This window comes from Xiphophorus maculatus, unplaced genomic scaffold, assembly GCF_002775205.1.
Source record: "Xiphophorus maculatus strain JP 163 A unplaced genomic scaffold, X_maculatus-5.0-male Unplaced_Scaffold_BN000162F, whole genome shotgun sequence".
Taxonomy (NCBI): domain Eukaryota; kingdom Metazoa; phylum Chordata; class Actinopteri; order Cyprinodontiformes; family Poeciliidae; genus Xiphophorus; species Xiphophorus maculatus.
The window spans coordinates 107,002-118,163 of record NW_019369762.1 but is presented as its reverse complement, the minus strand read 5'-3'; the positions used below and the strand labels follow the sequence as shown (position 1 = coordinate 118,163).

At 36.4% G+C, this 11,162-nt stretch overlaps 1 protein-coding gene across 1 annotated transcript; it reads left to right on the top strand.

Annotated features, from left to right (window-relative positions):
* Positions 1-4,121: 4,121 nt before the first annotated feature.
* LOC111607847 (gastrula zinc finger protein XlCGF8.2DB-like) lies at positions 4,122-5,295 on the top strand. Its single transcript, XM_023330055.1, has one exon. It carries the CDS (start codon positions 4,272-4,274, stop codon positions 5,139-5,141), a length of 870 nt encoding a protein of 289 aa, XP_023185823.1. The 5' UTR covers positions 4,122-4,271; the 3' UTR covers positions 5,142-5,295.
* The last annotated feature ends 5,867 nt before the right edge of the window (positions 5,296-11,162 follow it).

Here is an 11,162-nt window from a genome sequence, read left to right as displayed (position 1 = left end):
TAACCGGTAAATGAACGCAGGAATCAGAATTACGCTGTGAAAATGGCTCATATACACGAAGCTGAATTTAGTTTCCGATTCGGGAAATGGCTAAAGGGTTATTCCACCTAATTTTTCACTAGCTTCCGCATCTTATTCGATTCTAGTTTAAAAACTACAACACCTGGACTCTTCAGACCTGAGCTGGATTATTCTGCTCTAACAGCAGAATATTCAGAGCCATGTTTGGGATTTGTGAAACCTTTTTCTAATTAGTTAAACTTCAATAAAGGTTGATTTCACCACTTTTTGGATCTCTTTCCCTAACATTGATTTAGATTATGCCACACAAGGTGGGAAAGACTCTTATTTATATGAAATTCTTTCACTCTGTCTAAAGTAAAATAGCTCCTGTTTTTGTTTTGAAGGTTTCATAAAGACCATGTGAGGAAGAAGTGGGGAATGTCTTTAAGGAGAGACGGATTCACTGCACTGATGAATCTCAGCTGCTGAATCTCTCTTAACCCTTTGATGCAAAACATGGGTCAAAAGTGACCCGGCTGAGTTTTTATCTTCTATATCTTTGCAATAAATTAATTTCATCATTCAGTATTCAAGGTATTCCTCAATTAACTTGTTTTTGATCATCATACATCCTTAATTAATTTTTTCCTTTCTTACTTTTTGAACAAAAACCCTTTTTGTATCACTACCCTTCTAACGCACAAAATGGGTCATAAACGACCCGCATTCATTTTCCAGGTTACTTCATGTATGGTTGAGTGTTTCTATGATATACTTTTGAAATAAATTAATTTTATCATTTACGTTTCCAGATATGCAGTAAATATCTTGTTTTTGTTTACCACAAATCATCATTTTTATTTTTTCTCTCTTAAGTTATGAACAAGCACAGCTTTTGTAATTCTACATCAAGTTCACACACATGGGTCAGAAACGACCTGCATGCATTTACTACAGCATTTGGTGGGAACTGTCCTTGTGTCTTGACCATCGTTGGGACTCTTCGCCAGAACAAGCCTGACATACCATCTATCATGAAGCCATCCAAATCATGGGAGCTTCATAGCTCAGAATTTGGATTCTATGGCAACATGACCATGGTGAGCTATGTGCAGAAGAAAGGAAAGGCTGTTGTCCTACTGAGCACCATGCATGATGACAAAGCAGTGGATAACAGCAGTCAGAAGAAGAAACCAGAAGTGATCCAGTACTACAATAAAACGAAAGGAGGAGTGGACACAATGGATCAAATGGTTAGCAACTACACATGTCTGCGGAGAACAAGGAGGTGACCCATGGTTCTCTGGTACAATATGCTGGATGTTGCCACACTCAATGCCTACACCAACTTCAGTGCACAATACCCTGATTATATGGGTGGTGCGAGTAATGCACGACGACTATTTATCAAGGAGCTGGGCAAAGAGCTCGTCATGCCACATATGAAGAGGCGCCTGGAGGGCACACCCAAACTCCAGAAGCATATTATTGAGGCAATGGGAAGGTGTGGGTTAAAAAAAGACACAGCCACCACTCAGCTACAAGAGGACATCAGACAGGAGGGCCAAAGGAAGAGGAAGAGGTGCGCGATCTGCCCAGTTTCGAAAGACAGAAAAGCCAGCAGCTAGTGTTCCCAGTGCACTAGGCCGGTGTGCAAGGAGCACAAAAAATTAGTGATCATTTGTGAGGCATGCAAAAATTGAGATGGCAGTTTGTGTTCTACTAATGTGTTCAGTTGTGTTTTATTTTGTTTGGTCACATTTCACCAGTTTACAGTTGTTCAACCACAGATAATGTTCAGTTCAATAGCTGTTATCTGTTATCAGGATTTATGTGTATGTGTGATAAAATGACAAACGTGTTGCAAGTATTAAATAAATAACTGTTTGGCCCCATTCACTACTAAAGTAATTACTTGAAACATTTTTGTTTTATAGTATTAAGACATTTAATTTTAAATCACACTTGGATGACCCATGTATAGTAATATAAAAATTATGTTTGTTCATAAAGTAGGAAATAAAAAAATAAATTAATGATCTGTGGTAATTAAAAACAAGATATTTAAAGAATACTTGGAATATTCAATCATAAAATGAATTGATTTCGAAACACAGAGCAAAGAAAAACTCAGTCAGCATGAAATAACATGGAAAATGAATGCAGGTAATTTTTGACCCATGTTGTGCATCAAAGGGTTAAGCTCCTCCTCGGCTGGAAAACATGAATAAAACCTATGTAGATATTATGTATATACGCATGTCCATATAAATATGTGTAGTTTAATGCATATTATTCAGCATTAATAATTACTTAAGCATCTTTATTTCTCTCTGATTGTATTATTTTGTGTTTGTATATTTATATAAATATGTATTGATATTACTAAATAATATATTTAAAAAATTATGACTGGTTGTGTGCTTTGTAAAATAATCATAATACAGAAATATCAACACATTCTATTCTGACTCTATTCTGTTTTCCCCACTAAGAATAGTTAAATATGCTCAACCTTATATCAGTCATTCAAAACTACTTTAAAAATCATTTCCTTGTAAATGTTGCTAACCTTTTAATAAGGTTTACAGAAAAATTGGTGAATATCTGTTTAGTATTTAGCGAGTTATGATTGATAAATGCGCTGATACGTCATTGAGTCTGTTAAACATAAAGCTGAGTGGAACGGTCGACCGCTCCAAGATGGCCGCCTTAAATCTCTTCAGTAACAATAGGCAAGAGCGGTCCATGAGGCGTTTATTTATAGTCTATGGGAAAAGGGGCACAATGACTATGGGCAAAGGTGCATTCATGGGCCAAATATGAGTGGGAATTTACAGTTTCTTTATTTTTACGCCGTTTTCAACTAATACACCAAACAGTTACATAGATAAAAGAAGTTCAATGTCCAAACAACTTGAAAATTGCTTTTATAGTTTATTTTTTCCAGTTTGACAAGCAAATAACAAAGATCAAACTTTTCATTAGTGATGTGTTGAGTAATGAAGCGGGTAAGACAGAGAACTCACCTAAACCTGAGCAGTTACAGTTTTTATTTTTTAGTAATAAATCGTTGTCCCTGGTGACACAGCGAGTAACAAGCCAATCACAACCCTCTTTTCTATTTGTTTCTAGTTTTCTTTTGGATCCAGCCATTGTTTCATACAACCAGATTAATCAGAATTTATGTATCAGAATCACAAACATTTTAAACTTGTTTATTTATTGTAAAGCTTCATGTTGTTTTCACGTTGCCTATTTTACATATATTGTCCAGTTGATGTCACAGTAGAGCAAATGAAGCACCGCGGTGCATCGGCTCATGAGTCGAATGATTGGATGGAGTTCCTCAGGGCTTCATGAAGCTGCATCTCACCATCACTACTTTTCATTGTTTCCTCTCCTGCTCTGGTCAAAACCCACAGGCCCAACCCAGTGCATGCTGGTCCTATACCAGTCCCTATACTTACAGAAAATGAACCCACAGTTCTTAATGTCTAACTTAGAAAAGTTAATAACAAAGGAACAAAAACTAAACAGCTATTAACCTACAAATAAACTCATGTTTATAAATAAACCATAAAGATATAAAGTGAACTAAAGTAAAATTTCAATATAATTCAAAGTAATAAAAATAAATAGTATCTTGAAATAATACAATTTGCAGGTAAATATTAACAATAATCCCTACTACAATTAATTTTGTAATAAAATATTTTTCTTCATATCCGTTAATTTGAGAATTCCCCAAATGTCAGCTGGATATATCGACTGATCTGTATCTCTGTCTACGCTCTTGAATTATCAATTGGTTTTTTTTATTCATTTCTGTCTTGAAAGATGAACAATTACTCGTATTTATTTCAGAAAAGGTAGCAATTACTCTTTCTCTGTTTTCTTGTCCAGATTCCCTGAAGTGTAACGTTTATAACCAGGAGAGGAGATCCACTCTGTACCAGGAGGAGTTAGAACCTCTGCAGGTGAAACAAGAACAGGAAGAGCCAGAAGATCATCAGATAAAAGTGGAAGAGAGAGAAGTTTACTGCAGTCAGGGTGAAGAACAGATTGAATTAAAACAGGAGACTGATACCTGCATGGTGGTTCCTGTTGATGAGCAAACAGACCACACTGAATCAGAACCAAACAGGAACCAAGTCATCTTCCAGGAAGCTGCTGAAGCTGAGAACCAAAATCAAGAAAGACGAAAACCTTTCTCAAGTGTCATCTGTGAAAAGCGTTTGGCTTTCAAATCTGTTTTTGATGCTCTTATGAGAACTCATACGGGTGAAAAGCCGTTTTCATGTGTGAAGTGTGGAAAGAGTTTTATTCAAAAACATGATTTAACTCGTCATGTGATGATTCATACTGGTGAAAAGCCGTTTTCATGTGTGAATTGTGGAGAATGTTTTCGTCAAAAACAGTATTTAACTAAGCATATGATGATTCACACGGGTGAAAAGCCGTTTTCATGTGTGACCTGTGGAAAAAGTTTTAGTCAAAAACATGTTTTAACTCAGCACATGATGATTCACACTGGTGAAAAGCCGTTTTCGTGTGTGAACTGTGGAAAGAGATTTAGTCGAAAACAGGATTTTACTCAGCACATGAATATTCACACAGGTGAAAAGCCGTTTTCATGTGTGACCTGTGGAAAAAGTTTTATTCGAAAACAGGATTTAACTCAGCACATGATGATTCACACTGGTGAAAAGCCGTTTTCATGTGGAAATTGTGGAAAAAGCTTTTGTCAAAAACAAAATTTAATTCGGCACATTAGGGGTCACACTGGTGAAAAGCCGTTTTCATGTGTGACCTGTGGAAAAAGTTTTATTCGAAAACAGGATTTAACTCAGCACATGATGATTCACTCTGGTGAAAAGCCGTTTTCATGTGTGACCTGTGGAAAAATTTTTAGGCATAAATCGGCTTTAACTCAGCACATGATGATTCACACAGGTGAAAAGCCGTTTTCATGTGTGACCTGTGGAAAAATTTTTAGGCATAAATCGGCTTTAACTCAGCACATGAGGATTCACACTGGTGAAAAGCCGTTTTCATGTGTGACCTGTTTAAAAAGTTTTAGTAATAAACATTGTTTAACTAAGCACATGACGCGTCACACAGTTGAAAAGCTGTAGAAGTATGTTCCATAAATGTCCTATGTTGTATTTGTTAAATGTGATCATTTTGATCTTCACATTTGGTTACTTAGAGATGTTCAACCATGACACATTTTCCTTCATTGATGTTTTATTTTTCTGGTATATTCTGTATCAAAAAACAATAATGATAAACTGTATGTTGTTGTATTAACATACTGTTTATGTCAAACTGTATGTTGTGTGTGTACAACGTGAAGAGCAGAGGGCTCAGCACACAGCCCTGAGGAGTGCCAGTACTGATGCTGATAGATGAAGAGGCTTGGGGGCCCACTGACTATTTCATGCATTAACAGAGTTTGACCGGACATGGACTCCCTTCCAGAACATTCTCACATGATTGGACTTGAGGGATTGATTTGTATTATTCTGTACTATAGAGAGTGTTAGTGGGGTTTATTTTTGTAGTTTTTTAAATCAACAATAGAATGTATATAATGGTTGAGTGTTTTAAAAAAAAATCTACAAAACAGTATTTGTGTTAATTTTGTGTTTAATGTAAAATGAGATTGAATCTGATTTTATTTCTTTCAAATTATGTTAACCAGTTTTACTCTACCTAATTAAAATCTATTCAAATAAAAAAAATCATTTGTACTTTAAAGAAATGCAAAATTCACCGCAAATTAATTTTCATGCATTGATTGCACAAAGTACATGTAATTATTTTTAATATTTTGCTTTTTTCTCTTGTTTTATCTGTAATATTTTAATCTGTTCTGCTGCAGCATTTAGATTACTGTATTTTAATGTTGAAACTATTTTTATGTTTATATGTATTTTAGAAAGAAATAAACATGTAACATTTCATTTAACATTAAAGTTTTGAGTTTTCCTTTAGTGTATGTTGTGCCTGATCCTTGAACCCAGTAGATGGTGGTACTACAGCTAAACTGGTTGTAGCCACTGTGGTTCCTGTAACTGATGGGTTGCCGGTTCAAACTTCCCACATCCATCTCAGTTGTTGAGTCCTTGAGCAAGGCACCAAACCTGCCTTGCCTGCTGTTAGTCAGAAGTCCGATGGCGCCCATTGTGTAGCAGCTTCTGTCAGTCTGCCCTAGGGCAGCTGGGCTACAATGTAGCTTACCACCATCAGCATGTAAAGCACTTTGGCATCCTCTACACTAGATAAATCGCTATACATACATTTACCATTGACTATACACTTGCATTTTGTCTTTTTGTTGTGTTTTGTATTAAACTTGTCCTGTCTGACAGTGTGACACTCAGCATTGTCGAGTACCAAGGTTAAGCCCTAAAGACTTGCATAAGTGGACCATTATGGTTTCCCCCTGATATAATTACATGAAACTTTATTGGAAACTGCTTTGGGTTTATTTTATTAAATTGTAATGAGACGGAGAAGAAAGCAGGAGAGAAAAGAAAGGTGAGAGAAAAGTTTTATAGGGGCCCCCTCCTCTCACCCAACTTGATATAAAGGTGATCACAGAGAGGAGGGAGCCAGAGACCAAACCTGACAGACAGACCAGGCACACAGAGACAAGATCACATGTTCCCATTCTCATGTGTACACCCAGACATTCAAACCCATGTAGATAATGTCAAAATAAACAACAAAAATGGACGCCATACACCCACTTACATTTCTCATACATAGAGATTCAACAACCAACCAGAACCAGGACCACCAGCAAACGGTGACCAGAGGAGCGAGCCTTCGCCGGTTCCCACACAGCAGACCGACCTGAACCGGATCTGGCATTCTGCTGACACATCTGGCAAACCTCTGGCATGGCAAATTGGATGTCAGCCAGACTCAGGAAAGATCTGGCAGTGATGGCACGGTTCACATGAGGCATGCCTCACCTGGGCCAGATCTGTCCAAGCCAAATACGGGTTAGTTACTGAAGTAGTCATGTCACCATGTGACAATTTATTTTGTCATAAGTCATTTTAGGAAATCAGTTCTTAAACAAGGTTATAAAATTATAATATTTATAATTGATAGAAAAGTTATAATTAATTTATTCACCTCTGTTTATTAGCTCTAATTGAACATTTTCATTAATGGTTGTGCATTCTCAAACATATATACAATAAAATCTTTGATAGGTTTCTCTTTGAAACAAGATGATATTGCAACTTATGCTGTTATTTGTTTTAAATTATATTAACCAGTCTAACTCTAACTATGTAAAAGCTTTATGAAGAAATTTTTAAAAAACATTTACTCTATAGAAAATGAAATATTCACTATAAATTAATTTTCATGCATTAATTTTTCTTGATTGTAGAAAATATGGTTGAATATTTTCTTCAATAATATGTTGTGTCTTTTGTCTTAGTTATATTTTTCTCTGTTCTGCTGCAGCTGTTTTCTATTATAGATCACCATGTTTCTAATGCTGGAACTAATTTAACCTCCACACATAGATATATTATTAGTGTCTTAGAAAGTAAGTAGAACATTTGCCTTTCCTGTGAAAATGTCGTGTTAGTGCTGAATGTTACTGCTGAAAATTGTAGAAACATTTGAGTTAAACTGCAGAACACTTGCTGAAATGAAATGAGTAGAAGCAGCAGAAAAAAGTTAAACAGTGCAAAGCTGTCAGCTAAACTGAATAATTTAAAATCAGTACCAATAACCCTGCTTAAAACTTTAAATATGACATAGAAATGCTTGCAAACATAAAATATAAGGTCATATATTGAATAATTTCAGTATTAAAGAGAGTAATAGCATTAAACCCATCTAGTGCAGAAGAAAGAGTGTATAAGCTAACATTAGCTAAATAAATATTAGTGAGGCAATCGATGGTAAAAATACACAATTATTTAGTTTGTTGCCAACAACGCCACCTGGCAAAGAATCAAAGAACCGAGCAAAGAATCACCAAACACCGTGACGTCACAAACACTCGTTGGATTTCCCTCCATCGATTTATGTTGATCACGGGACAGCCACAGCAACAGGGGGCGCCACCATCTGGGCCAAACGCACCACCTTCAATCCTGAGAGCTAACAAAGAAATAAATACAAACTATTATTAAAATACCAGTAGAAAATTCAAGTAGAAAAACCCGTTAAAAGTCCTTCACACTCGACCACCAGCACCGCACATTTAACCCTCCTGTTAAGTTCCAGGTCAAATTGACCCGTTTTAAAGTTTAATTTTTTTTTTTTAATAGTTGCAAGTATTTTTTTGCATGAAACTTTTTCTATTTGTCTTAATAGGTGCACTCTACATATAAATTGAAAATTTATTCATTTTACACATTTGTACCAACCCCTACGTCTACTTTTACATAGGTACTGTTTGGGTCAATTTGACCCGGCAGTCAGGTTAAAGTGCAAAATAAGATTTTAAAAAATGTCCAATTCTATATGTTTCCTTGCAGCTATGAACCATATTTCACCACACACACACACACCCCCACTCACACAAGCCCACTTTATCACTACTCTCTTTACCAGTGACGTGCGGTCAGGGGAGGCAAGTGAGGCAGAGCTTCACCTGTCATAATGGAAAAATATGACAAAATAATTCATATAGCTATTTTCAGCCTGTGGTTTGTACTGTAAAGTATTTATTTTTTATTTAGCTTAACCATTTCTGATTATTTTTTCTCTTCAAAATTGCTGAATTTTCGCGTTATCCCATTCAAATGCGCGGAAGCGAAGCTGGTGAGGCAGCAGCAGCTGAGCCTCACCTGGGATTGATCAACCTCTCTCTAAATGCCATTTTATGAGAGCATGTTCCTCCTGTCTGTGCGTCGCCAGTAAAATGGTTAATAAACATTTAATATATGAACTGAATTTCCATAATTTAGCTTATGTATATAATGTACAGTTTTTTTTGTCACCAACTGTGTGTGTAACGTGTTTCGTGTGCTGAGGAGCGATCAGAAAGGCAGAGAACAGATTCGAGGTGAGGCAGGCAGTTCTCTTGCCTCATGGCAGGGGGCGCTCATGATCCCTGACATTGTGACTCCACAACTGTAGAGTAAGAGACTGTAACAGCGAGCTAGCCATACAGTAAAGTCAAGTGCAGCGACATATTTATAGTTTTTTCCTCATATCACAGCAATCACTTATTAATAACCGCAAAATAAACATTAAGCTGAAAACCATGCTACTGCAACAGACTGAATGCTTTGTTCTTTGTGTGGGAAATATTTAGTGTTTTTTTTAGGGGCGTTGTTGTCAGTTGCTGTGTGTAGCCTGGCCAATGCAGAGAGGGAGAAAGACGTGGTTTTGAGTTGTACTTTAACGGGTTTTCCTTTGCTGTGAAACATAGCACGAAATTAATAATATCTAAATTTCCAAATTTTATTGAGTTAACAGAATTATTCTACCGCGGCAGCGTGGCTATGGAGTGTTGTCTGCACGCGCGAAATTTCCTTATGTAAACAATAACATGCAGGCGGTCTATATTTGTATATCTGATTATAATTAAGTCAGCGCCTCACCAGCATTGCACCTCACCGCACGTCCCTGCTCTTTACTTCACTAGGAAACTGCGAGAAAGCAGGTGTTCATGTTACGCCCCTTATGAGTAAGAACTCTATCAGTAGGGGAATAATGAAAACACGGACACGATGTCACTGCTTTCGTCTCCAGTGATGTAATGGAGGAGCAGAAGCGTCGCGTTCCCCTACATCCGATCAGACAAAACCAATCGAAACCCGAATGATTAAACCCTCATAACTTAAAATCTAAAAGGTTGAACTTTTCAAGAATTATAACCAAACATAGCCGGAAAAGTAACATTAAAGAAAACTAGAAAATTCCTGAAGAAATTTAACCGGGGCCTGCCAAAGTGTGCCCGTCGGTTTGGACCCAGCGTTCTGATGCTACAAATTAGCATCAATGCTAAAGAAAGCTGCAATCATATGAATACAATGACAAGAATGTTTACTAACATTGACTTGCACCATTCAGTATGATAAAGTAAGTGTATCAGCTAAAATTAGCAAAAATGCTAATGTTAGCGTGATTGCTGTCAGTAGCATGTGGGACATCACTAGGATGTTTTCTATAATGGTATTACTCCATTCAGTAGACTAAACATGGCTAATAAGTCAAATAAATAGCTAATAGCTTATTTAAGCTAAAATGCTAATGCTAATGAACTGCCTTGCTGCGCAAGGCAGTTCCCTGACCTGAGAGAAAAAGATAATGCAGAATAATATTATTGCACTGCCTGTGGCGATGCACTAACCTCAGGGGCATGTTGAGGCTTTTATTTTGACATTTTTGTTAAGCTTAATTTCAAAGGTCCAAACTAATCCCATGTCTAATAGTCATTGGGTTAAATCAGTTATTTATTGCTCAAAAGAGCAATTACCTAATGTAAGATTTCTCAAGGCTTTTATTTTGAAATTTTTGTTAAGCTTCATTTCAAAGTGCCAAACTAATCCCATGTGTAACAATTGCTGGGTTAAATCAGTTATATAATGCTCAAAAGAGCAATTATCTGATGTAAAAATTGTCAAGGCTTTTATTTTGAAATTTTTGTTAAGCTTAATTTTAAATTGCCACACTAATCCCATGTGTAACAGTGCTTTGGATAAAAAAGTCACATAAAGCCAAAAAGAGCAATTATCTGATGTAAAAATATTCAAGGCTTTTATTTTGAAATTTTCAGTATGCTTCATTTCAAAGAGCTAAACTAATACCATGTGTAACAGTGCTTTGGATGAAAAAGTCAAATAAAGCCAAAAAGAGCAACTACATGATGTAAAAATATTCAAGGCTTTTATTTTGAAATTTTCAGTAAGCTTCATTTTAAATTGCCACACTAATTCCATGTGTAACAATGGTTGGGTAAAATCAGTTATAAAAAGCCCAAAACACAAGTAGTTCTAAAGGCCAGCTCAGTCCTCCTCTGTAGTAACTGACAGTTCCACCATGTTTGTAGTTCTGACATTCAGCTCAGACCTCTTTTGTAGGCACTCAGTGTCCGCCATGTTGTAGTTCTAACCTTCAGTCATTGTAGTTCTAAAGAGCAGTTCAGAGAGGCAGACTAAATTCTATGT